Source organism: Tamandua tetradactyla, chromosome 3 (assembly GCF_023851605.1).
Source record: "Tamandua tetradactyla isolate mTamTet1 chromosome 3, mTamTet1.pri, whole genome shotgun sequence".
Taxonomy (NCBI): Eukaryota; Metazoa; Chordata; class Mammalia; order Pilosa; family Myrmecophagidae; genus Tamandua; species Tamandua tetradactyla.
In genome coordinates this window covers 6,738,873-6,764,136 of record NC_135329.1, presented here as the reverse complement: position 1 = coordinate 6,764,136, position 25,264 = coordinate 6,738,873, and the positions used below count along the sequence as shown (strand labels likewise).

General features: G+C 60.0%; 1 protein-coding gene across 1 annotated transcript in view; it reads right to left on the bottom strand.

Annotated features, from left to right (window-relative positions):
* The window catches only part of KLHL29 (kelch like family member 29), a 263,233-nt gene that overhangs the window by 33,304 nt on the left and 204,665 nt on the right, over window positions 1-25,264 (bottom strand). Inside the window, exons 4-5 of the mRNA XM_077152213.1 lie at window positions 24,694-24,835; window positions 21,181-21,693 (exon numbers count right to left, since the gene is read on the bottom strand). Of these exons, the coding sequence (XP_077008328.1) occupies window positions 21,181-21,693; window positions 24,694-24,835 (655 nt within the window). The remainder of the gene's footprint in view (window positions 1-21,180; window positions 21,694-24,693; window positions 24,836-25,264) is intronic.

The following is a 25,264-nucleotide window of genomic DNA, read 5'->3' as shown; positions in this document are numbered from 1 at the left end:
CCAGAACTGGGAGGACAGCCGGTTCAGGTAAAGCGGGAGATGAAACCAAAACCCAGAGCCCAGGGTGCCCAGCGGCCCATAAGGCTGCGATGCACGTGGTGTGAGAATCTGCAGTCGGAGGGACTCAGATTAGGGGAGAGGGGGAGCACCTGGGAGATTAGGGGGAGAGGGTGAGCACCTGGGGGTTTAGGGGAGGAGGAGCACCTGGGGGTTTAGGGGAGAGGGGGAGCACCTGGGGGGTTAGGGGAGAGGAGGAGCATGGCTCCCCACCCTCTGCCTGTGCTGTCAACAGTCTCCCGGGAAGTGGTCATCCCTCTGTGGCCACCTGCCCTGGTTCCCCCCCGTCCGTCCTGCTCGCATCTGGGGGGCATCGGATCCGCCTCCTGCCATTTCAGAGGAGGTGAGATCCTGTGGTTGTTTCTAGATTTTTGTACTATTTTTTCCTTATGATACAAGCAATCTGAGATCATTTTAGGAAAAGGGAATACTGACAAATGACCAAACCACAGTGAGGCCCTGCCTTCGGGCCCTCGGGCAGAGCTGCCCTGGTGCACCTGTGCCTGCCCCGGCGCCCGGCAGGACCCAGCACCCGTCTTACAACGGGTGGCCCCTCTCTGGGTGCTCTCATGACCCCTGCCTGGCCACCAGCCTGTGGAGGTGGTGCCCAGGCCTGATCCCTGGACGCCTCAAAGAGGGATCGAGGGGTGGGCTCTCCTGATGCCCCCTCCTCATCTCCCTGCTTGGCACCCACCGGCCCATCCATTCCATGCCCATCTTCCTCCTGTGATATCGGCTTTCCTCCCGGCTAGACGGTGAGCCCTGGGGGGTGGGGGGGCCGCTTCCCTTCCCAGGATTCCCGCATCCCCCAGGGCAGAGGGTGTGTGGCCCGCAGGGTCCCACGAGAGGCACCCGATGCCGTGCCCCAGGCGACCTCCCTCTCGCCTGAGACCCCAAGTGGACGTGGGAAGGAGAGGCCAGCCGGGCTCCCTGACCTCCGGGCTGGGTCCCCGACACCTTCAGGTACCCCTGGCACTTCAGCCCAGCTGCAGGCTTTCGCCTGCCCCCTGCGCCCGGGTCTGTCCCCACAAGCAGTTCACAGCATGACCGATTTCTCCTGCGAAGCTGAACCGGGGAGTCTCTAAGAAAGCCCAGGACTGTTTCCATAAACTCTCCTTGGAAATAAAGAGCCCAGAGGAGCCCCCGAGCTGGCAGGGCCGGGCCTGTGCTCTCGGCTGCAGCCCCTGGGTGCCGGCGGGCCCCTGCTCCAGGCAGACAGGGTGGGGGGCCGGCCCCACAGGGCGCCAGGCCGCATGCAGAGCCGACAGAGAGCGGACGGGGAGGGGGAGGGTGGGCAGCACCAACCCCCTGCAGAGACCAAAGCGGAGAGCCAGCCCACCCCCACCCCCACCCCACCCAGCGGCACCACCATGCCACTCAGAAGGCACCGGCACAGGAGCACCTGCCCTGTGCTGGGTGGGAACAAGGCAAAGGGACCTGACAGTCGAGCCCTGTGGACCTGACAGTCGAGCACAGGGCTCGACAGTAACACACTCCATCCAGGAGGGGTGACCACTTTGCAGGGGAAGAAAGGGGGTGGTGAGAGCCTGTGCAGGGAGGGCAGGGCCTGGGCAGCTTCTGGGCACAGACCGGTCCCTCCTCTTCCTTGCCCCAGACTCCTACTCTTCCAACTCAGGTTCAGTGCCCCCTCTGGCCCCACATTTCTCTGCTCTCAGGTCTACCAGCTTAGCTGTCCAGCCATCTGCTCAAGGAAGGGACTCCAGCTGACATCGGACTGGGGCAGAGAGGGCATTTGTGGACTGAGCGGCTGGCTCCGGACCAAAGGGGAGAGGAAAGTGACGCCACAGAGTAGGAGGCACAGAGCTGCGTCTTGCACACTCTGGATTTGAGCGGCCAGGCGGGAGGAGGGGCTTTCCCGGCCATGTGTGTGGCATGGGCAAAGGCACTGAGGTAGGATGGTGAACAGAAGGGCCGGGAGCCCCAGAGTCTGGGAGTTTGATGGGGGGGGGCACGGTGGGGGCAGAACCCCGGGGAACGACCGCGTTTACGTACTTCGGGCATTTCCAGGTCTCCAGCTTTTTTCTCCCCACAGTGAGCGTCTACCTGGGAAGGCAAAAGTGTAGAGCCCGTGCTCGGCTCTCTCCCAGGCTGGGGAAGCACTGGCTGGGCTGGGCTTGCTCTGCCACACACAGTCTCCCCAACATGAGCACGCATGTCCCCGGGCTTCTGGGGACTGACGTAATGGGCAGTCTGATGTCACCTGGCGGGAGAAACCACCGTGCGCCCAGCCCGAGTCCAGCATGGCCTGGGTGACAGGGCCAGGAGACGCGGCCAGGCCCCCATTTCCCCAGGTTAGTGCGTGATGACTGCACACGGTGGCGCGATGGGGAAGTAGGCTGCGGTGCCGGCGTGGCGGCGGCCACCCTGCAGAGCTGTGTGTTTAAATGTTGGGGTGCTGGGAGGTTCAGAGAGGGCAGGCAACGTGCCCACGTCAGCTGGAGGCTGGGGCTGATTTAGACTGTCCGGGTCTGCCCTGTCTAATACATTTGTTCTCGACGTTGGCCGTGCCATGGACTCGCCAGGGGGCTTTAGAAAAATGCTGATACCCAGGTCCCATGCCCAGAGTTTTACTTTGAAAGGATTGGGTGCAATCCAGGCACCTGGATTTCGGAAAAATCCCCTGGAAGTTCTAAGGTGCAGCAGAATCTGAGAGCCACTGGCTCACACCCCAGAGCTGCTGTCATGTTTGTCATTTTGTTCTCACTCCCAAAATGCCCAGTTCTGCACTCAGGGCTCAGAGGAATTTAATGGGAAAAAATTAAATTAAGGAATGGCAGCTCGGAAGCACCAGCAATTTATGCAAATGAATGCAAATAAATACACACTTCCATACATATGTTTATGCAGATATTCTCATGGTGTTTGAGCAGCCGCCCACAGGGACCCTGCACATGGTTCCTGGGTTAATGACAGCTGGTATCACGACCTCCCAGAACAGACGTCTCCATCGGCAAACTCCTCCCGGGTGGCCCCCAGGGAGCCGCAGTGCCTGGGCCTGGCTCTGCCCATGGCAAGCCCCTGCCCCGACCATGCGGGCCCTGGGGCTGGCCAGGAGCGGCCACCTGGTAGCACTCCAAGACCACTGGGGCTGGAGTCAGAAAGAAAGGGGGCCTGGCGACTGCTGGGTATGTGGCATCTGCATGGAGGGCAGCTCTGGCCTCCACGGCCCGGCTGGCCTGCCCTGAGCTCTGCACCAGTCGATCGGATGGTCTGGCCCATGACTGGGCACTCAGCCCTGCTGGGACGGGGTCCCCCCAGAGCCATCTGCCCGACCAGACCCTGCGGCTTGTTTGCATGAATCCAGTGGGGACACTGGTCTTCCAGAGAAAAGTTCCCCAGTCAAGAGCAGATTGCTCCCCCTGCAATGCGTTTTCTCTGTGGATGCTAATTGTGGATTCCACATTAATTTACGACCTTTTCTCTCCCGGCCTCCATCACTCCTGGATGTCCTCATTTTGCTGCCTTGCGGATGTATGAGCTTTGCAACCCGCTGGCCACTGAGAGGAAATGAAGCGCCACCACGACCCACTGCAGGCTGACCACTTCCCGGGGGTCCTTCCCAAGGCTGGGGCCCCTCCCCAGCTGATGCCCGGGTTGGGGGAGCTGCCGCGGGGGACAGGAAAAAGTGGCTGAAGATCCACCTGAAAACCAAGCCCCGGCTTTTTGTGACCCTGACTTGGTCTGCCCTGAAAAGTCATGTTCAGTTTCTTCCTTCTCTAGCTGTGTGTCCGGAAGTGGAGGCCATGACACTTGAGAGGCTTTGAGGAGCCGGACCACGAGATGGAACGTGATCCCCGCTGTGGGGCGTCTTATTTGTTATGATCAAAATAGTCATAATAAATGTTGGCCGACTGCTGGAACGAATGGACGTCCCCCCAGCACTGCCGCCGTGCTGTCTCCCCAGCTATCCTCATGACCCGGTCACCAGTGTGGGGTGGAGGAGGTCTGGCCCGTCCGCCTCAGGGACCTCCCTCCAGGAGGGCAGTGCTGGAGCGGGCAAAGCCTCCCTGGCTGAAAGGCAAACCTGCCTGAACCCAGTTCCCACGTCTGGTGAGGTGGCGCGGTGGGGAGGTGACGACCCTTCTGGTCATGATGGAAACTCGGACACTGTGTCCAACTGGGCTCCAGAAGTCAGTCCAGGTGCGAGCCTGGCTCAGCCAAGACCTGTTCTGGGGACCCATCAAGCACACATACCTCGGAGCCCCTGGTGACAGCTTACCCCCACCAAGTGCTCACGCCATGCTGGGCTGCCGCCCAGGGGAGACAAGCCGGCCAGGCTGTGCTGGGGCCAGAGGGCTGCCCTGCTGCCCGCGTGCCTTCTACTCACTGCCCTCCGGGGCCACTCTCAGTTCTTGTCGGCCCAGCTTCCCACGGGAAAAGGTTTTCCCATGCAGAAAAATCTCTGCCAGAGCATCAGCTGGCTCCGGCTCTGTGACCTGCCACCTCCGAGCTGCTGCCCAGGCTCACAAGGGCTGTGGGGCCCCATCTCTGCTCGCTGTCCGTTTCACTGTCGCAGGCTGGAATTGAACTCTGAAAGAGCGATTTTGTTCCCTAATTGTTCGGGCTGACCCTTCACCTGCTCAGCTAGTCTGAGCTCTTCGGGAGATTCCCTGAGGCTGGAGTGACTCGGTGGGGTGGTGTGATAAGGGACAAAGGAGAGGAAAGCACCTCCTTTGGAGGAGCAGGGGGATGCTTGCCTGCAGGCGGGGCCAGGGAGTCTGGGGTCTGCCCGGGGCAGGCCATTGCCAGGAGGAACCCACCCTGGCCCACGCGCTGAATTGGGCTGGGGCCAGCGTGGCCATCCTGCCCCTTTCTAGAAAAATGGCTGGAGTGGGGAGAGGCGCCAGCAGGGTGAATGGGTAAATTTCCATGGTCAGTGGGATCCACCAAGCCGACAGCAAATTAAACACGAAGCATCCATCCTGTCCTGTAGTCCCCAGTAGAGAATCTCAGGACCCAGGAACCCATGGCAGGTCACCCAGGGTCTAATGTCCTGAGTCCAGAACCAGTCCAGATACCAGACCCCAGAGTCCAGAACCAACTCAGGAGGGACACCTGGCGCCCGCGGCCCCGGGCAGGCAGGGTTTGGCCACCGCCAGCCCAGAGGCCAGCGTCCTGTTCACAAACCTAGATCTCCAAAGACGGGCAGAGTCTGGAGAAGGCATTCCCCTGGCGGCCTCCGACCCCCCGATTGGCACCTGACAGCGTGTGGGTTATTAATTATGCTCGGAGCTTTTCAACACACAATAAAAAGCCTTTTAAAACGTTCCGATGGGAGGTGATTAACTCTATTAAGTGGCATTATGGATCTTGCTATCTGTTGCTATCATAAACACAGTTGTAGGAGGGATGTTTTATTACAGGCATAAAAATGTCCCGCATCACAATGCATAAGCACATATTGATGTTATATTTCTTTACTGTGCCGCCTGCCCCAGTCCCCGACCGCTCCAAAAAGAAACTACATGTCTAAATAATTTATGCTCCGAGTTTTAACCAGGATTATCAATGGCAGCTTTCGAGCTTTCACTTTTGGCAACACAATAGATCATAGTAAAAATGCACCGACAAGCGATGTGTCCGTTTGATTTTTTCCACCTGAATCAGCAGCCCAAACTCCAAACACAGCAGTTTAGGGCAAGCAGCACGCTGAAGAATTTAAGTCTAAGCATTTAATCTGTTCTTTCCATAAATTTCTGCTGCTTGTGCTTTATAATGATTCTACCCGAGGAAGTTTATTTATATCGCAGATTTTCGGCATCAGCACATTGAGAACACAACGGCAGGCGCTCAGTCAATAGCTTACAGCCATGTATAATATCACTCCGGAAATCAAAAGCCCATTTGAAGAAAGGGAGGCTCAGATTAAAGTCACTTTAAGACATCAATAACCTGGGACCGGCTGAAGAGCGGTTATAAATACCCAGCCTGCGCGCATGCAAATAGGCGTGGGCGGACCTCCCCCCCCCCAGTGGCGGGAGCACGTGACCGCGGGGCAGCTGGCGGACGGCCGGAGGTGGGGGCCACCCCGGGGGAGGGGCCTCGGTGTCCGGCTGTCTGGGCTCACGGCGGGAGGGGGCGGGAAGCCAGCGTTACCCCACGGGAGAGAAGCAAGCGATGCGGTCCCGGGTGGTAACCCACGCCAAGTGCTGGCTCTCAGCGCTCGGGCCAGACCCTGCCACTCACACATGCCCAGCAGCCTGTCGCCGCCGTCTCGGGCGAGGGCACGGGGAGGGGAGGGCAGCAAGAGGACACTCCGGTGGGTGAAGTTGGGCTCCCAGGGTCAAGGGTCAAGGACGACGAGGCTGGAGTAACTTGACTCAGGTTGTGCCTAACGCCTAACCCAGCGTTTAGCCTTTTAAGCCACTGGCTTTCACTGCTTGGTATTTATCCTCGATTGCCCTCAGGGCAGGACAGTCCCAGGGGCCCAGGAAGCCTTAGGGGTCACTTGGGAAGGAGAGGCCCAGGATCCAAGGAGCACCAGAAGTGACCATGACGGAGACAAGGCAGGGGACAAAGATGGTGGGGCCGGGTAAGGAGGCTGGGACCACCTGGGCGGGACCCCTGCTGCAGGCAAGGCGGGCTGGGAGAAAACACAGAATGGGGTGGGGGTGGGGGGCCTGGAGCCTGCTGGGAGTCTGGCTCTGGACGTGCATTGGCGAGGAGCCCTTAGGCCTGGGGGAAGAGAGGAGGCAGGGTGGCCCTGCTGGGGAGGGGGCTAGACCCCAAGGGGGACAGCTAAACTCAGCCGCCATCTACCAGAAGCAGAGGGTACCCCAGCAGTCACTTCGGCCTCCAATGGCCAAGGGCTTCTCTCGGTCGGAGCCTCTGAGAGACCCACCCCCAGGAGAAAGAGGAGCACTCAGTCCTCGCACAGGAGCCCACTGCGCCCCCTCCCACCCCAAAACGTGGCAAGCCCATAATAAAGTTGAACCCTGCAAAAGTGTCCGGACAAGAGAGACTAGGACAAATGGCAGCACATCTGAATTAGATTATGCAAACCCACGGGAGCCGAGGCCTGAGCCAGGACAGCTTTGTTCAGGATGGCTTTTGCCCAAGGGCTCCCTAACTCAGGAGCGGCCCCTGAGCCCCTGCTGAGCTGTCCCACTGCCCTGGGCTCCCTCCCTCCCTGCTCTGGAGCCCACAGCACCCGGGGGTGGGGGGTTGCTAGTTCAGCAGTGGGAAGCGCCGACCCCTTTCTGCTGGCGTTGTGGTTACTCACCTGTGCATTTAGTTACTGATACACTCAACAGACGGTTACTGGGCCCCTGCCCTGGCCCAGGTACCGGGGATTCGGAGCAGAACCAAACAAACCCAAGACCATGCCTGCAGGGAATATGGACTCTACAGGGGCCCTGCGCCCCCGTCTGCCTCCTGCTGTGCGGCTCATCGGGTTCACGAGGGCAGGCTGTCCCCGGAGGCCCTTCACCCAGGCACGTGGCTGCCATTGATCCCAGAGGGCCCAGCAAATAGTTTTTCTGGGTCTCAAGCTGCAGCAACTCATCACCTTGTCCCTTCTTCCTGGCAGGGCGGGGGGTTGCAGTTCAACCTGCTTCTGGAGACCCTTCCCAGGATAAGTGTCATGGGGGACCTCCCCAAATGGGTAAGACCATGTCCTTCCAGAGAAATGAACTCGTCCTGGAAGTGGCTTATCCACCTATGTCCGTCCCCGGTACCAGGAGGCTCCAAGCCACGCCCTGGCTGGAGCTTGGCAGGCAGGGGCCTGGACCCCGGGGGCTGCAGCGCCTGTGTGCACAGGTGCAGTGGGCATCAGGGCGGGGGCTGCTGGCTCCGGGGTGAACAAGGTGTTCAGAGCGTAGGCTTCCTCCTTTTCCCTAACGCAGGTGGCAGCTGGCGGGAGCCCTCTGCTCACTCCCCAGCTCTGGTGTCCCCAGTGGAAGAGCTGGATTCCCAGGCGGCTGAAGCCGCGTGGGCTGGGGGCTGTGAGAAGCAGCGCTTCCACTTCCCTGGAATTCTCCTCCCTTGCAGGTCTGCCTGGACAGAGCACACAGTCTGTTTTCTATAGGCTTTGGGAGGGCGCTCCGCTTTCCTTTTTTTTTTTTTCCGGGTGGCAGGCACCAGGAATTGAACCTGGGTCTCTGGCATGGTCTGCTTTCCTTTTTGCACAGAGGGTCTGGGATGATGGCTGGGCGCCCCTGGTGATGGCGCAGCTCACTCTCCCCAGGCAGGCCAGGTGCCTCAGCTCAGGTGGGAGCACCTGCAGGAAGCAGCTGAGCCAGGGGCCAGGGTGGGTACAGGGAGGGGGCTCTGGGCTGGGCCAGGGTCTCCCTGTGAGGCTGACCAGAGCCAAATCTTTGGTGGAGGTGGAGGTAAGGAGGGCAGGGGCTTCAGCCATGCTTCTTTCCAAAGCTGCTGGGCCCAGCCGGCTGAGCTCTGGGACAATCACGCCCCATCCTCAGGAGTCCCCCATTTGGGGAGAACAGGCAGTCATAAAGGAGAAGTCATATGAATCCCTGGGCCCGGGGGGCTCCTGTGGCCTGAGGGCCGTGGGGGCTCTCTGGAGGAGGGGCACGGTTTAAGGCGGGATTGAACGGGAGAGGACACACCCACACCTTAGTACTCAATGACCTCAATGAGCCCTCAGGGCCACTGTGCACAGTTGCTCAAGCTGCACACTGCACAACTCCAGGGGATGCCATCCGCTTGCAGCCGTCAGATTTCTTTAGTCATTATGACAGTTTTCTGGGAGGTGGCAAGAACAGAGTTTGAGAAAAGGATGTCTTTTAAAATTTAACAGGAAGTCGCTGAATTGGCCATCAGCGGCCATCAGTCACAGTTGAGTTGGGGGGACAGACATGAGAACAGTCCAGTAAGATGCTAGATGGTATGGAGTCTGCACGGCATAAGTGGGGTTAGGGGAGGAGGGAAACTAACCTTTCTGCGTCCCCCTCTTTCTGGCTGAGTCTGGGGTCCCAGTATTCCTACTGGGAAAGTGGGACAGTACCGGAACCCCGGGCCTCGCCATGGCCTCGGGGGCGAAGGACAACCTTGCCCCCAGGCCTCCGATGGCCTAAGGCTTTCCCCAGCCAGGCAAGGCCATGAGGCTGCAGCTTCCAGCCCGGAGAGGGGCCCAAGTTCCCTTTGAATTCTAAGAACAGGTCACAAAAATGTGAGGTGACGCGAACTCCCTCTGCCTCACAATGTAAATGTTGAGTTCCCCTTGTCTGCACTCAGTTTTGCTGCGGAAAATGCAGGCGAAGGCAGAACAAACAGCCAGAGAAGCAGCAGCCCAGCGGATTCCAGGGAGCTGGGACGTGGGCTCGGCAACGACAGGGACTGGCCAGTGGCACCTGAGAGCCCCCACTTCCCCACACCCCCTGGTCCTTTGTGCTTCTCCTGTCCAGGGGACAAGGGCCTTTTGCTTAGGGGAGCAAATGCCGTGTCTTAGGAAGGGGACATGGTGGCCTGTGCTGAACACACAGAAAAGAGCCTGAAAGGAGGAAAGAGGGTAATGGGGGGTGCAGGGGGTCCCTAGGGTCAGGCTGCCCTCCCCCTCAACTGCCTCCCCTCTAATCCACAGTCGGTGGTGGGAGACCCCGTCACCCCCAGACCCAGCCACCTGTGCTTACGGGGCAACTCTGCCCCCCTGGGGTCCAGGTCTCAGTGGTCTGTCTTGGGGGGTTCCCTCACAAGCCCTGCCTCTCGGGGTGGGATCAGGCACTATGCACAGGCTGTGGAGCCCCAGAAGATGGAGGCAGAGGAGACCCTCACCTCTGGGCTGGCCTTGGGGGGCTGTAGTATGTGTTTGTGGGGCTCCAATGGGAGTGAGCAGGTGGGGGGACGGGCGCGGGGGCAGGAGGGCCGGGGAAGGGGAGCAGTCTGTATCCGGTGCAGACTGTACCAGGTGCTGGAGGCTGAGGGCTAGATGCTTCCTGCCAGCTAACTCCCCAAAACTCTTCTTGGGGCTCCTCCCAGGCCACCTGGCTCAGAGACCCGGGCCATCCCCAGGGGCTTCTGGGGACAGCTGCGAGGCCAGGGAAGGGGCAGCACCAACCTCCCTGCTCCGAGCTCTGCCAGAGCCCAGAGGCACAGAAAGCAGGAGCCCAGGGGTGGAAAGTGTTCTTGGCCTCTCCTCCAGGGGGACATGCCAGCGAGACCTCAGAGCCCTGACCCCCTGCGGCCGTACAAAGTCTCTAGGGGCCCCAAGCATCCCTCTGGGGGGACCCAAGCGTCCCTCCGGGGGGCCAGGGAATTCCCCTGCTCTGCTGAGTATCTTGGAAGATATCAGCACATGGTTAATCTTCCTTCTGTTCAGAAATGCAGAGTAATTTGCCCGAATGGGGAGCTCTGCATATTTATACTAATGCCTGTGTTTAAAGCTTATGAGACAGGGAATTGCTGAGAGATGCCCATTAGCAGTATATGCAGACTGCTGTTATTTCTTTATGGTGTGTGGTTTGACTGCAGAACATTTTATTTCAATGGGAGGAGTGAGCTTTGCCTTCTCTGTTTTTGTAGGAGTCCAAATAAATCATTAAGAACAGGAAAGAAGCGAAAGAGGCAAGAACGAAAGGGAGAGTGACCTTTCAGGATTCTGAGAACCTGAATACGCCAGGAGCTGCCTTCGTCCCCGGAATCTAAATGCATGTCCCCAAGTGGGGGGACTTCAGTACTCACAAGGACGGGCATGAAAACTTGTGAGTGTCCCCAGGCCGGACGCAGAGCTCTCGCCTGGTCACCCCATTGAGCTGGCAGAGGAGCCCTGTCTGAAGAAGAAGGGGTGTCCTCAGACGGTGCTGACCTCCTGCACCCCTCCCCCTATTTCCACCCAGGCAGAAGCTGTAAAGAACAGCAGGTTTTGATTTGAAACAAAACAAGCCTTAAATCCTGGGTCCAAGGAGCTCTGGAATCTTAGATTCTGGCAGACTCCAAATTTTCCCTCTGCAAGTGAGTGAGATGCACGCACAGGCAGGGAAGGAAGGCAGGAGAGAGAAGTTTCAGAACCTATGAGTAGGGCCACCGCTGCGAAGCAGGGAAGGAAGAGCTCCTCTGGGGGCGTCTCAGCCCAGCAGACACTCTGGCCAGGAAGGTGGGAAATTCCTGTTCTCCGGGAGTCCTATCCCAAGCCAACTTCAGCTCCCCCTCCATGCCTACCCAGCCTCTCCTGGACTCTTGCTCAGCTTTTCTATATTGACAAGGAAGAGCTCAAGATGGACAGATCCCAACCAGGCCTGGAGGACAGATCGGACCCCTGGCAGGCTCTGGAGGAAATCTTCAGTTATCAGCTGCTGGAGGGAAATGACTCAGCCCACGGCAGTTCCCAACATATAGGCCTCTGCAGGTAAAAGGCCCAGCCGCGGGGGTGGACGAATGCAGAGAGGGCATCTGACGTCAAGGGGCAGCACACCGCCATTAGTATTTCTCGGGCCTTCTCCTGGGGCCTCCCGCCACCCCCCACACCCCCGCCGCCGTCCCTCTTGTTTTCGATCCTCCCAGGGAGTCTTCCATGCCGGGACCTCCACCCAGCAGGAACATTTCAGAAGCACCAGCAGGCCATGGCCGGTCTCCTCTTGCTTTCCCTGGCGGGCACATGGCTTTCTCCTCCTTCGGCGTCGCTCTTTTCCGGTCCCAAAATACTTCACTAGCCAGTCACTGCGGCCTTCTCGCTGCCTTCCTGCACGGAAATCTTTTCCAAGAGGTGCTGGGGTCCAGAAGAGGGGACAGATGGTCCCTTTCCTTTTATAAGACAGCCAGTCTTTTGACGTGAAGAGCTATAAACACCCGTTTTGCCTTCAGCAGATGTTCTGTGGGTACAACAAGACCCACTTTGTACTCTTAAGCAACCGTGACTGGCGCTAACTGGGAAGGAAAGTGGAATGGCGCAAAGCACTGGTGCAGCACCCAGGGAGGCCAGGGCCCCGGGCGCAGGCGCGGGCGCCTCTGCTTGGTCTGCAGCCAGACCCGAGTCTGCAGTGCTCAGCAGGGCTCCGTGGCTTCTGGAAAACTGCGTCTGCTCACCCTTCCTGAGTCCAGCACCACTCCTTCTGCCCCGCGGCTGTTTCTGACATCCCGGAGGCCTGCCTGTTCTCAGGCACCTCTCCCAGGGAATCCTGAAGCTGGCTCTAAAGGCTGTGGCTGGGATGCAGCAGCTGTGGGTCAGTTGGATCACTTTCTCCCTTCAGTTGTTCACTATGGAGTTGTCCAGCCCCGATGGCCACAATGGCCAATCTGGGGACTTTGCAAAGGACAGCGATGGCTGGCTGACATGACATTGGTTGCATGCAAGGCGCCCAAGGCTGTGCTGGGTGTCAGCGGGAAGCCAGTGCCCCCAGCTCTGCATGGGTGGCTCCTCATCTCTTGGCATCTGAGACAGAAGGTGTCAATGACTACTTCTAAATGGATGCGCTGCTGTTTGGTAGATTTCAAGAATTTCATTCATGTAAGAGGGCATTTGCTCAAGTAGTAGTCCTCATCAACTTCATCTTTGCAGGGAATTGGCTCCTGTGTGGGATGACGAGCTCCACTGACTTGACTGCTGGTCGTGCCTTGTACAAGGGATGGAGGGACAGGAAAGACTCCCAGGGCCCTAGTGGTCCCCATGCCGGCCAGTGCCCGGAGCTTCCTCGCAGGGCCCTGTGTCCATCACAGATTTACTTTGGGAATCGAGACCACCCACCCGCCCATCCATCCTTTCATCACACTTCTAGAGATGAGGAAAGATGCCAAGGATCAAACATTTACGTTGAGAAATATCAGACATTTGACTCTGGGAGACAAAAAGCAGCCACTATGGGCTGTACCCACTCTTCACCCAAACCCATCCAGGGACAACTCAGGCCACAGGGGAAAGCGTAAGGCGTGGGGTGGTGAGCAGGGGCACTGGAGGCAAGCACTTCAGAGACCGCTCCCACTCTACCTGGGCAAATGTTTTACCCAAGCCTTGGTTCCCACCTATAAATGGAGGATAAGAGCTGCCTCACAGGGATCACGTAAATGCAGGGTCAACAGGTGATGAATATAAGGTGACAGACAGGTCCATGATAAACACCCGCTGCCCACTCCGTGCCCTTCCGGAAGACAGTTGTATGGGTCTCCGTCCGCCAGCATGGCCACCAACCCTGGAATGGAACAGGCCAGCCGTCTGCCTCGGGCGGCATCATTACCGCCAGGCCAGGGAAAGCCACGGTCTGCTCCACTTTCTGGGATGAGTGGCATTAAATTCGGGACCCTGGAGTTACCGCTCAGAACAAAAAACATCCAAACCTTAGATCATAAAAGCTGTTCAGTCCAAGAAGGTAATGACAATCTCCACGTACAGGAAAGACTGAAACACAGGAATTATTTTTGGCTCAATCTGAATTTCTGAAGGCTGCCTGTTCAGCTGGCCAGATGGACCAGGACCCTGGAGAGCCCTGCCTGGCGGTCCCCGGCAACAGGTAGTGTTGGGTTCGAATGGAGAGCCTGGCACTGTGGTGCCAACTGGGCTGCCGGGCCCGCCGTTCATGGGCACGTCCCGGGGAAGGGGCCGCGCCCTCTAAATGCATCTCAGTTTACTGGAATAACTGCGATAGGAGGTCAGTGTATGCAAACCACAAATATTAAAAAATAAAGCTCCAGCATCTGTCAGGACCCGGAGGGCAGGGCTCTCCCAGGGGAGCGCGCTGAGCAGGCATTCTAACGGTGGGAAGAGATGGGGTCAGGCCCCCAGCCCCAAGTCACCTTTCCCTCCTCTCTGGACGATGCCCCCCCCTAGGCGGCCACACTCCCAGGCCGTGCCCGCACTTGCCCACGCGGGGCCCGGATGGCCTGGCCCCCTTTTCCGAGCACTGTGTTTGTGCTGGTCCCTCCTCTGGCTCCTCCTCCTCACTCCTCGGGTGGCTGCGGGGAGCCCGGGCTGCCCCCTCTGGGGCGAGCTGCTGCGATGGCAGGGACCTTGCCGGGCTGGCCCTTGGCAGGGCTGAAGCGGGTGCAGCCCCCAGGCACGAGGCCATGGCACAGTCTGGGCCCCGACGCTACGCCACTTGGCAGGGAGAAGACTTCGAGGTGGAGGCCCGTGGGGCAGCAGATGAGGTAATTTCACCCCTAGGGAATGGGGCTGGTGCACGGAGTTTTCTAGGGACGGTTTCTTGGGGTAATGCGATATTTTGGTGACACCTCTGAACCTCAGTCTCTCCACCTATAAAATGAGGGTTTCGCCCCAAATGACTTCTAAGGTGCTGTCCTGCTCTAATATTTATTATAGTGGGGTGGGGGGTGGGAGGCGTGGAAGGGGGAGGTAAGCACGGCGGTAGATGGTCCCTTTGGAGTGATTTTCTCCGACAGAGAGAAAGGTGGCTAGCTCCTTGGGAGGACACAGCTGGGAGGGGCTTAGGCTAGGCTGAGACATTCCTGACCCCTGGACTTCAAAAGGAGACAATTCAAGAACTCAGTGGAAAGGTACCGGGACGTCTGCGGTGACCAGTCGTCAGGAAACGTGTCCTTGAACCTCCGTCCCAGAAGGAGGAGAAAGAGGTTGACAGAGAATTTCCGGACGTGTCTTCACTGGCCACACATGAATGGCCCCCGAGGTCGATACAGGGGCCTGTCCCCAAGGCCGTGGTCCTCCGCCCTGCCATATGCTGACGGATGTGGCCAGGCTGACGGAGTGGTCCCAACAGGTGTCCTGGACTTCATGCACCCCGATTGCAGGGAACGGGGCCCCCCTGGGGCCCTTCAGCTGAAGCTGTCCCGAGCTGAACCTGTCTCAAATTAGAACAGACGCTGGGAGCCTTGTGAGTCGATGTGTGTGCATGTGCACACACGTGTGTGTGCAATCCTCTCACAGATGAATCTATTGAAAAACCGTAATTCGGTGTTGCTGGGACTTACCCCAGCACGCTGCCCTAGCGTCTGGCGTTTGTAGACCACCCGCCCTGGCCTTGCCTCCTGTCTCTCATTTGAGCCACCCTCAAAGACCCAGCTTAGCTGTCCCACCCCAGGCCATGGTGACTTCCTTTCTCCAGCTCCTGCTGCCCAAAGGAGCACAGGCTCGCCCAGGGCAGACGTCTCCGGTTACACCTGCCCCACGTCCAGGGGAGCCGAGACCTGGACCTGGCACGACGGCCGTTATCTTCTCGCATCTTCTGCCTGGCACAGGGGAGGAGTCAAGCGTGGGCCCTGCACACAGTAGGTACCTAATACGAGACACATGAGGTGCTCTATAAATGCTGGTGGCAGTGCAGGGAAAGGTGATGTGACTCACTACTCCATGGCCTCTGAGTGTCACTGACCTGGAACCTACAGTGCTGCCCCTGCTGCGGTTCGGTACCACTTCTGGAAGGCCTGTGGAAGGAAGGAAACGCTCCGTCCCTCTGCTCCCATCTGAACAGCCAGCCGTCTCCTTCCCATCAGCCTCTGTCTCCTCTGTCCCTGGCTGACAGCCTCGAGGTGCCCAGCAGGGCTCCGGGCTGAAAAGCCCACGGCTCCCACACGTGGTGCAGAGCTCTGTGCCCGTGGGCCCGAGACACGCCATCCTGCGGGGCCCCATGAGCAGCAGCGCCCGGGAGGGACGTCCACAGGCTGGGGGGGCCGGCTTGGAACCCTGTCCCGCCGACAGCACCGTCTCACGGTTTCCGGCCTCCTGTGCCTGGTGTGCTTGTGTCAAACGATGCATTACCTGTGGGACTAAGCCCTGGACAGCCTCCACTTCGTAATTAAGAAGCCCTGGAGGACAGGGCCTTGGGGGGGACAGTGTGCTGTCCGAGGCAGGGCTGGGGGAGGAGTTTCCTGGGTGGGGGGTGTTGTGGAGGGCGCAGCTGTCACCGCCGTATCACAAGCGAGGAGGCCAAGGCTTGGGGACGCTGTTTTGCAGCACAAGTCCACTGGGTTAGCGGAATTCTACCCCAGCGGTGGGATGCAGTCCCGGGCTCCTGCCCTGGCCGTGTCCCGGACTCTGGGCTCCGTCTGGTGCCGCAGGGGAGGCACGTGGCAGCGCCGCGGTCCCATCTGCCCAAGCTGTGGCCCCGGCCATGGAGGACAAGCCCCTGATGCCAAACCCACTGTCCCAGGGTGCTGCTGGCCATGAGCCCTCCCAGGACAGATGGTTCCTGGGATCAGGCGAAGGCCACAGCCGCAGGCTGCCTCTTTGGGTGGCACAGCAATGGTGGAGAATTACAAAGTGTCACACTGGGAGAAGGTGACTTTTATTTTCTGTTATAAATGGACCCCCAGGAGCTCGGTGCTTTGATTGTCCCAATGTAATGCCACCTCCTAAGACCCCGGAAGGCAGACTAGTCTTTGCCTTTGTCATATTACCCTGTCATCTTACCTTTTAGGGTCACGGACACAGAGCGATTGGCTATGGCCTGGCAGGGACGCAATGACAGTAAAACGGTTTTGCAGTGATGAGCCACGGGCTGGGCGGAAGGCGCCACATAAAGTAACTCGACCCTCATGACCGACAGAGGCGGCTTCTGTTCCACCCGGTGCAGAGAAGCAACGGAAGCGAGCTTGTGGGTCCTGTGGGCTCCTGGCTGGTGGAGGTGCGTGGGGTGGAGGAACTCTGCAATGGGCACGGGTGTGCAGCCGCGTTGGGCAGCGTGCAGGCGGCCGGTGGTGTGGTGAGGGGCCCATGGGCCCTCTCAGGGCCCACCTGCTTTCGTCCCATGAAAGGAAGAGTCATCTGGCCAGAAAGACGTCACGAGATCTTGGTGGGTGATTCCCAGCCGGCTGCGTTGTGCCCTCATTCGCCAAACCCTCCATAGACATCTTTTGCAGATTGGCCTGGGCTTGGGGACTGGGGTGGAGCGGGGACGGGGGCCTGTCCTGGCCCGGGGGCTCAGAGTTGAGTTGGGAGAAAGGCGCATCTCCCAAAATGTGCACTGCAGCCCCTTGGCCAAGGCACAGAGCACAGTTGGATGGGCGCTGACCCCAGGCCTGGAGCGGCCATGGGGTGCAGGTGAGGCCGAGGGGCAAAACTTGGAGTGGGGGCGCAGTCAAGAGCCAGTTCCTAAAGCACCATTTCAAGGATGGGGCACTACTGGGGGGACTCGTGATGTCATGTGCTGAGACAGAGACAACAGGAAGAGCTGGGCTGAGGGGAAGACGATTTTAGTCGGGACGACATTTTGTGCCTCTGGGCTAAGCTGTGAGCACACTGCTTTCCCAGACGTTCCCAGCTTCTCCTCGAAGATTTACTGAGGTTTCAGAGAAGCTCGTGCCCTGGGCATGCTCTGGACGTGTAAGGAGAGATGGGGTTGTTGGGGGCTGCCCGGCTGGGGAGAGGAGTCCCGCAAGTCCCTGCCAGGAAGCTGCAGATCACAGCCTCTCTTTTGGGGACAGGGAACTAGAGGTCCTGCTATGTGGCCTGACCAGGGGCTCCAGCTGGATGGACAAGCCTGGGGCCCTCCTGTCTCTTCTGCATGGGGGAGGGGGCCCTGGCTTCTGACCCCTCCATTAGCGTCACGTGTTGTGAACTCTCCAGACCTGGAGAGCAGTAGCAGTCCTTGGTTCTCAGCAGGTACAGCACTGCGTGCTTTCATGTCCACAAGCTCATTTCACCCTCCCCTATGTGCTGTGGGGTTGGTCTCGCCATCCCATTTTAAAGACCCGGAAAGGGAGGCTCAGCCACACAGCTAGCTGGAGTGGAGTGCAAAGCCAGATCCAGTCTCATTCACGAAGCCTCAGTAGCCTTAGGTGATCCTGTCTCTGCCACTCTCGGAGCCTGGAGCCGCTGCCACCCATGCAGAATGTGGTGGGAGGGAAGGGTGGTCCTGGAGGGCGGGACCAGGGCAGGACCGGGAGGGAGGCGGGGGTTCCTCAGCAAGGGACAGTGCACCCAGGACCCTCCGGCCTGGGCAGGGAGGCCACGCCCCCTTGGATGGCCCCTCATGGCTCCTCGCCCAAGACCGACAAGCTCTAACATTAAAAGAGGCATCTCCGCACTTCAGCAAACCTGGAGGGAGCAGGTGCGGCCTGGCTGACTCTGGGACGTGCAGGGGACAACACAATAGCTCGCCACTGGCCCAGGCGGGGGCTGTAAAAGGTCTCCAAGCATCCTCCAAGCCACCAAAACGCTTCTTTGAAAGGAGGCAGGGGATAGAAATAATCACACGAATCGCCTGCATCCCCGATGGGCGCGCCCTAGCCGGAGATGCCAGCTGGGTTCGTACGGAGCCAACTGTGGTGACACGAGATTTCAGTGTCTTCAGGGCCTGGGGTTGGCCAACACTTCCCCACCACGGAGCAGCTCTGTGGTCCGATGCATCGGCAAAGCACCCTGTAGCAGGGGCCCCATTACAGGACCCAAATGGAATTAATTCTCTTTTCCTCCCTTATCACTTTGCACACACGGAATCTATTTTTAATTACCTCTCAATATACAATCTACAAAAAAAATTCCTACAGATGACTTCCACCCACAAATTGTTCTTAGAGAAAGATCCATCTTGTAAGTTTCTTAAGACAAAAAAAATCTATATGTGCTCAATGCATTTAAATTAACGCTAATTAAAGTGAACTGCATGCCAGCTTCTCTCCTCACAGACAGCCGATAGCAGCTTGACCAGCTGCAAATCAAAAAGCATTTCCATGCCACCTTTGGTCTGCAATTGGTTAAGTTTTAAACTAAAGTCCCAACACCCTTATTTTTTTGGGAACGCTGACTCACAGCCCCAACTTAAATTTCAGCTCAGCCGATTGGAAGATAATTATGAGAAACAAAATGTGAAATTTTAAATCAGGACACTAATGAAGTCTAAAAATACCAGTGGCCCACCTCTCTGTCGCTGAGACCCGCTCTTCGCGGAGGGGACCTCTCCATAATTACCCAAGCCGCGAGGGGCCGCCCGTCATGGCAAATAATAGTAGGGGAAAATCTCGGGACTTAATGAGCTATATTTCCGGGCTCACTTTCGACGGCGGATCTTATTAGGACGCTGGACAAGATTTCAAACGGAGAAGAGAAGAAAAGGAAAGTTGTTTTTTGGTTTTTTTTTTTTGGTGTGTGTCAGTGCCCTTGCACAGATCTCCACGTCCAGCTGTCTGTCCTTTACGGGCGTGAAATCAATTGGGCTTCAGAGATGTAAAGTCCCTCAGGGCAAAATGAAAAAGTGACCCATATTCAACCACGTGGCTGTGTCAGGAATGCTACTCTAACACGGCAAGTTTCAGAGATGTGGTTACAATTCAGGTTTCTTATTAAGAAAAAATGCAGTTATTTGACATTAGATCTGACGGACAAAATTATAGCTTCAGCAATAAAGGCTTTTAAGGGAGAAATTACTTAAAACACACACACACACACATACACACTCACACAAACCCACCCCACCCAGGCTCCATTTTGAGGCATCTGCATGCGCTTGCTTCGTCGTCTTTTTCTCAGATATGGGGGGATGCACCAGCCGTTGAGGGCCATAAGCAGAGACAGGAGTAAAATGTAACTCCCAGGGAACCAGCCGTCTAGCTGGGAAGCCACGGAAATGGCATGACAGGCAGTCACCACTGGCCCTGGCTGGAGCTGGACACCCATATGGTGGGCTCAGACCATGGCCCCTTCCTAGACCAGCCATCCCTGGCCTTCGCCCTGTCCCCATTAGACCCACGGGGCCCTCCCTCTTCCCCACTCCTACCCCATCACCCCTCCTGGCCTCTCCCAACTGCCTGTGTCTGCCTGACCTTAGGGGGTCTGGCAGCTAAGGCTGTTCAGACTGGGAGGTGGGTCCCAGCTGGGTGCCACTGCCAAATCCAGGGACTGCAGTCACCTTTTGGCACAGAGAGATCCCTAGATCCTCTTCCTAGGTTCCTGCCTGTAACGTGGCCAGCCACATGCTGCCTCCATCCCTGGGGGCTTGGGGGGGAGAGGGAAACCCACCCAGTGCCCACCCACCCCCAGCTTTGCCGGAACCCCCACTGCCCCATGTTTCAGAGCGGTGGTTCAGAAACTCCAAGTATTTTTTTTTAAACTAAAGGGAGAAGGAGCTTAACCAAAACAATTCAAACAAAAGATCAATTTAGTCAATTTTTTAAAAAAGATCTTAAACAAAGCAAGAGTTTACCAGAATTTAGATGTAATTTTCTATAATTTTGTCATTTAAAACGAGTGCTGATTTCCAAAACAAAGCCAGTCAGGGCTCAGTCAAATTGGGAATTAAACCAACAGAGATCCAGACATGAGCGCTGTGGTTCGGCTGTTTGACAAGGCCCGAAAATTGCTCCAAACGATAAAGACAGATTCATGAGAGTGGGTGGAAGAGAGGCCAGCACAGCCTGGGCTCCCCGAGATGGGTTTCAGGTAAAGGGCGGCGAGAGAGCCGCGCTGCCCAGGGCCACATGGGGCACCCCGGCAGGGCAAGCACCCGCCATGCCCACGCCGCCCTCCTTTCCTCCTGCCACTGCCTGCCTCAGCCCTAGGACATGGGGAACCCTGTGAGCCCTGTATTCCAAGCCTCCTGCCTCCCCCCATGCTCCAACCTGGGCAAATCCCTCCAACAGACTCCAAGAGCAAGCCTGATTTCAGGGTGCCTTTTACCTGGGCTGGGGCTCGTCTCTAGAACTGCCAGCCTGGTGGGCCCCCGTCCCCAAGCTCTGTCCTCTGCCTTGAGCTCCCTGGAATGGACGGAAACCCTCTCGGCCTGGGTGGTGGGTGTGGGGGGCTCAGCTGGAAGCTCAGGAGACCGGGGGGGTGGTGGGGGGTCCTTCTTTTTCGGAGCCCCACACTTCTGCTTAGGACGCACTGGGAATGTGTGCTGGGCCCCTCTCCCTCGTGTGCTCTGACTGTCCTCCAGGATGGAAGATGGAGGTGGTCCCCAAATGCACCCCAAGGGGACCAGCCCCTGGAGCCCAAGGAAGGCTGCTGATGCCCTCTCCTGCTGGCCTCAGCCAGGCTTTGGGGGTCAGAGGTGAGGCTGGCTCAGGGCTTGGACTGGAGGGGGACGGGCAATGGCTTCGGAGGCTCTCCCCTCTCCCTCCTCCTGCAACTCGCAGCCCCCCTTCCCTGCCCTCCCTGCACCCCCTCGCCCTCCTGTCCGAGGCTGGGCTGTCTCGGCCCCACTGCAGCTTGGGGTTGAGAAGGCCAGGGGAGGAGCGGCTGAGAGCACACTGATGTGGCCACGATGAGAGCCACAGACGCAAGCGCCCGGGGTGGGGAGCAGCAGGACTTACCTTTGGGGTGCCCTGGGTCGGTGAACTCATATTTCCCCACACCAATGGTTCGCAGCATCTGCAGCCCGTGGGCCGAGTCGGTGGCGGGGGGCCCATTGGTGACTGGGGCGCTGCTGGGGACAGTGGCAGACGGCTGGGCTGGCGGCGGCGCAGGCAGCAGGGGCCCTGCCATGTGGCCGTTGCCCACGGCGGCGGGTCCCGGACGGGCCACCTGCCCCACGCCGGGCAGCGTGGACACAGCCAGGGGTTGCGGGCTGGCGTAGAGGGCCTGGGAAGGCATGTTGACCACCACACCGCTCAGGGGCAGTGAGGGCGGCTGGGGCAGCGAGTAGTGGCCCGGCATCAGTGGGAGCTGGGGCCCCACGTGGGGAGGCAGAGAGGGGGTGACTCCGATGACTGGGGCCTGGACGTTCACCGCCGTGCTGAAGGTGGGAGGCTGGGCCACTCCGTAGGAGTGTGCGATCAGGGCGGGCTGGCTGCCGGCGGCCACCGTGGTCACCCATGGCCCTGTGCCTGCAAGGGAGACAGGAGAGATGTCAGTGGCCGGGCACGCGGATCCGCCCAGCAACCCCCTGCCGCTCGCTGTGGTGCATGCCCACCCGGCCCAGGGCGGCACACAGCGGTGCACACCCACCCGGCCCAGGGCGGCTCGCTGCGGTGCACACCCACCCGGCCCAGGGCGGCACGCAGCGGTGCACACCCACCCGGCCCAGGGCGGCACGCAGCGGTGCACACCCACCCGGCCCAGGGCGGCACGCAGCGGTGCACACCCACCCGGCCCAGGGCGGCACGCAGCGGTGCACACCCACCCGGCCCAGGGCGGCTCGCTGCGGTGCACACCCACCCGGCCCAGGGCGGCACGCAGCGGTGCACACCCACCCGGCCCAGGGCGGCACGCAGCGGTGCACGCCCACCCGGCCCAGGGCGGCACGCAGCGGTGCACGCCCACCCGGCCCAGGGCGGCACGCAGCGGTGCACGCCCACCCGGCCCAGGGCGGCACGCAGCGGTGCACGCCCACCCGGCCCAGGGCGGCATGCAGCGGTGCACGCCCACCCGGCCCAGGGCGGCTCGCTGCGGTGCACACCCACCCGGCCCAGGGCGGCTCGCTGAGGTGCACACCCACCCGGCCCAAGGCGGCACACAGCGGTGCACACCTACCCGGCCCAGGGCGGCTCGCTGCGGTGCACACCCACCCGGCCCAGGGCGGCACGCAGCGGTGCACACCCACCCGGCCCAGGGCGGCTCGCTGCGGTGCACACCCACCCGGCCCAGGGCGGCACGCAGCAGTGCACGCCCACCCGGCCCAAGGCGGCACACAGCAGTGCACACCCACCTGGTGCCTGCGGGTGCAGAGGCAGCACACGCAGAGGCGGGGTCTGAGGGGGAGCAGGGCCTGCCTGGGAGGGAGAAGGGCAGGGGCAACAGAGCAGACACCTGCCAAGGGACCCGGCCTCGGGTCTCTGGTCCCGCTCACTAGCTAAGGGTCCCAGGCGAGCTCTCTTCTCCTCTGTGCCAGGGAACTAGCCCGCCCGGCCTCAAGGGGCTACTGGAAAGGTTCAATGAGCAAACGTATTTGAAGCAAACATACGCCCCCCACCCCCCCAGAAGAATACAGGGCACGTGGAAACTTCTCCCTGAGCCCCCGCTGCTCCTCCCTTTTTGGAGAGTCTCCCTTGGAGGGAGGCGGGTTTGTTGGGAGCCCCGGGGCGCCTGGGTGCTCATGGTGTGGGGAAGGTGGGCGTGGGAGTTGGGGTCAGGGGCTGCCCTGGAGGGTCGGGGGCTTTGTCAGAAGCTACTGCGCGTGGCCAGCCCTGGGGGGAGATGGGGGAAGCCCATGCAAGCCCTCAAGGAGATTCTGGCTGAACAAGGGGCCTGGGCAAGACTCTTGAGGTCTTCTACCAGACCCACACGGCTGCGTCCAGGTCAGCAGGGCAGGGCCGGGGCCCCTCCGCTGAGCTGCCACGGAAGTGACTCAAGCTGACCTGCGGGTGACAGGGAAGGCGGGTCGGGGCCTAGGCTGGTGATGCCTGTGTGAGAGACTGAGGAAGGAGAGCAGGGGTCAGGGGTCCACTGAGGACCCCTGAGCCCAGCAGCTGGAGGGTGAGGCAGGGCAGGGCAGGAGCCAAGCTGGCGGGAGGCTGTGAAGCCACGGGCAGGCTATCTGAGGGCTGGCCGTGCGCAGGGAGTGGTGGAGGACAGCGCGTCCCGGGAGTCGGCCGCCCCAGAGCCCTGCTCTGCCCATCACGGGCTGAGTGACCGCAGCACAGGCTTCCATGACTCAGTTTCCTCATCTGGTGGGGACAGTAAACACCAACCGCCCAGGTGTGCTGCGGGGATTGAAGTGACAGCCAGATCGAGGCATGTAACGAACCTGTGACAAACGCTCACGACCATGAGAATGGAGAGGGCGTTAGTCACTAGAAGCCAGCAACATAGGGCCCCGCGATCCTGTTACAGTGACAAGATTCTAGGATGGGGACCCTAAAGGGGAACTGTGCCAAGCCTGAAGGGGAGGAGGCGGTGGCCACTTTGGGTGAATCCAGGAACCCTGAAGACAGGCCCGGCTCCCTCTGTGATTAGCCAGGGAGCTACGGCATGAGACGTCCAGGGCACAGGTGGCCAGACTCAGACACCTCTAGAGACAAGCTGTGGCCATGGGGCGACCCAAAAGGAGGGCCCCTGCAAGGTGCCACAAGTCCTGCCCTTCCTCTGTACCGACGATTTCAATGTGATGGGGAAAGGCCACGCCGAGTCTGCAGGGGACCCAGCAGCGGGAGGGTGGAGAAAAAGTCTGCGGAGAAGGCTGGCCTCAAGGAGACCCCAAGGGTCAGGAGGAAGACACCTTGGAGTCTTCCCCAAGGTCACGGCAAGTCAGGGTGTGGGCCGCTGGGACGGCCTGTGCTACTGCAGAGCCGCAGATGCACCCTAAGGGGGCAGCGGTCAGAGCTGGGCTCCGCGGGGGGCTGTGGCCTCGGGGTCTGGGTGTCGCACTTGAAGGGGAAGCCGAGACCAGAGCCCCCCCCCCGGGGCTTCCGGCTGGGGTGTTTGTCCTGCATGAGGGCTGGGGGCTGCTGAGAGGTCTCCAGGGATCCGAGGGGCTCAGGTGGAAGGCGGGCAGCCATCTTCTGTGAGTCGTGGGGGAGCTCTGGGAGTCTGGGAGCAACGGGAGAAAGACGGGAAGAAGGAGCAGGAAGTGTGGGGAGTTGGGGGTGGGAACCCCGGGCCCAGTGCTGGGGCGTCCTGCTTTGACAAGACCCCACTGGAAGGGGAGTGATCTGCTGTAAATGGGAGCCCCAGGAGTGGCTAATTACTCGAGATAAGCGGAAGGAGATTCAAAGTCACAGGGTGCTGTCCCCCCCCCCCCCAGTGCCTTCTGGAGTAGGAGAGGAGCGAGCCCGCCTGGGGCCGTGGAGGGTCTGGGGGTGCCCTGGAGGCCTCCCACAGCCACCCCCATCCCCAGCCCTGGGGGCGGGGGCCTCTGTCCGTCCGTCTGTCTGCTGAGAGGCACACACCTGGGTTGTCGCTCTCCCGCATCTGCTTGGCAGGCGGCTCGTCCGTGTCCCAGGGTGTGGACTGATTGACGGGCGTCTGTCCCCACCGGATGCTGGGTGCCAGTCCCTGGGACTGCCCGTCCGCTTTGGAGATGCCGGGGGCCTGCGGGGAAGCAGAGGGGAAGGGGTTGTGAACACAGCCTGGTGGGGGGAGCTCCCCTGGGGCCAACCCCCAGCAGTTCTCCCTCTGCCTGGGGACCGCAGGGCCACACAACCTCTGCTAGGTCCAGCAGCCAGGAATGGCCACCCCTGTCCCCCTCCCCCCGCCCCCCCAAGTGACCCCAAGGGAAAGATGCGGGACAGCCCCCAGCCCGGAGCCATCGATCAGCCACAGCTACACGACCACCGCCCACTCAGCCCGTGGCTGCTGGCAGGTGTGGCTCCCTCGGCGCTGCCCGTCCCGCCCCCACGCAGGACCCCAGTGTCCCATCCACAGAGGGCGGGGGGCAGGGCAGCCAGGCCCCAGCACGGAGGGTGGCAGGCAGGGCACTTCTTCCAGGACCCTCGGCTCGGAGCCCCTCTGCGCTATGAG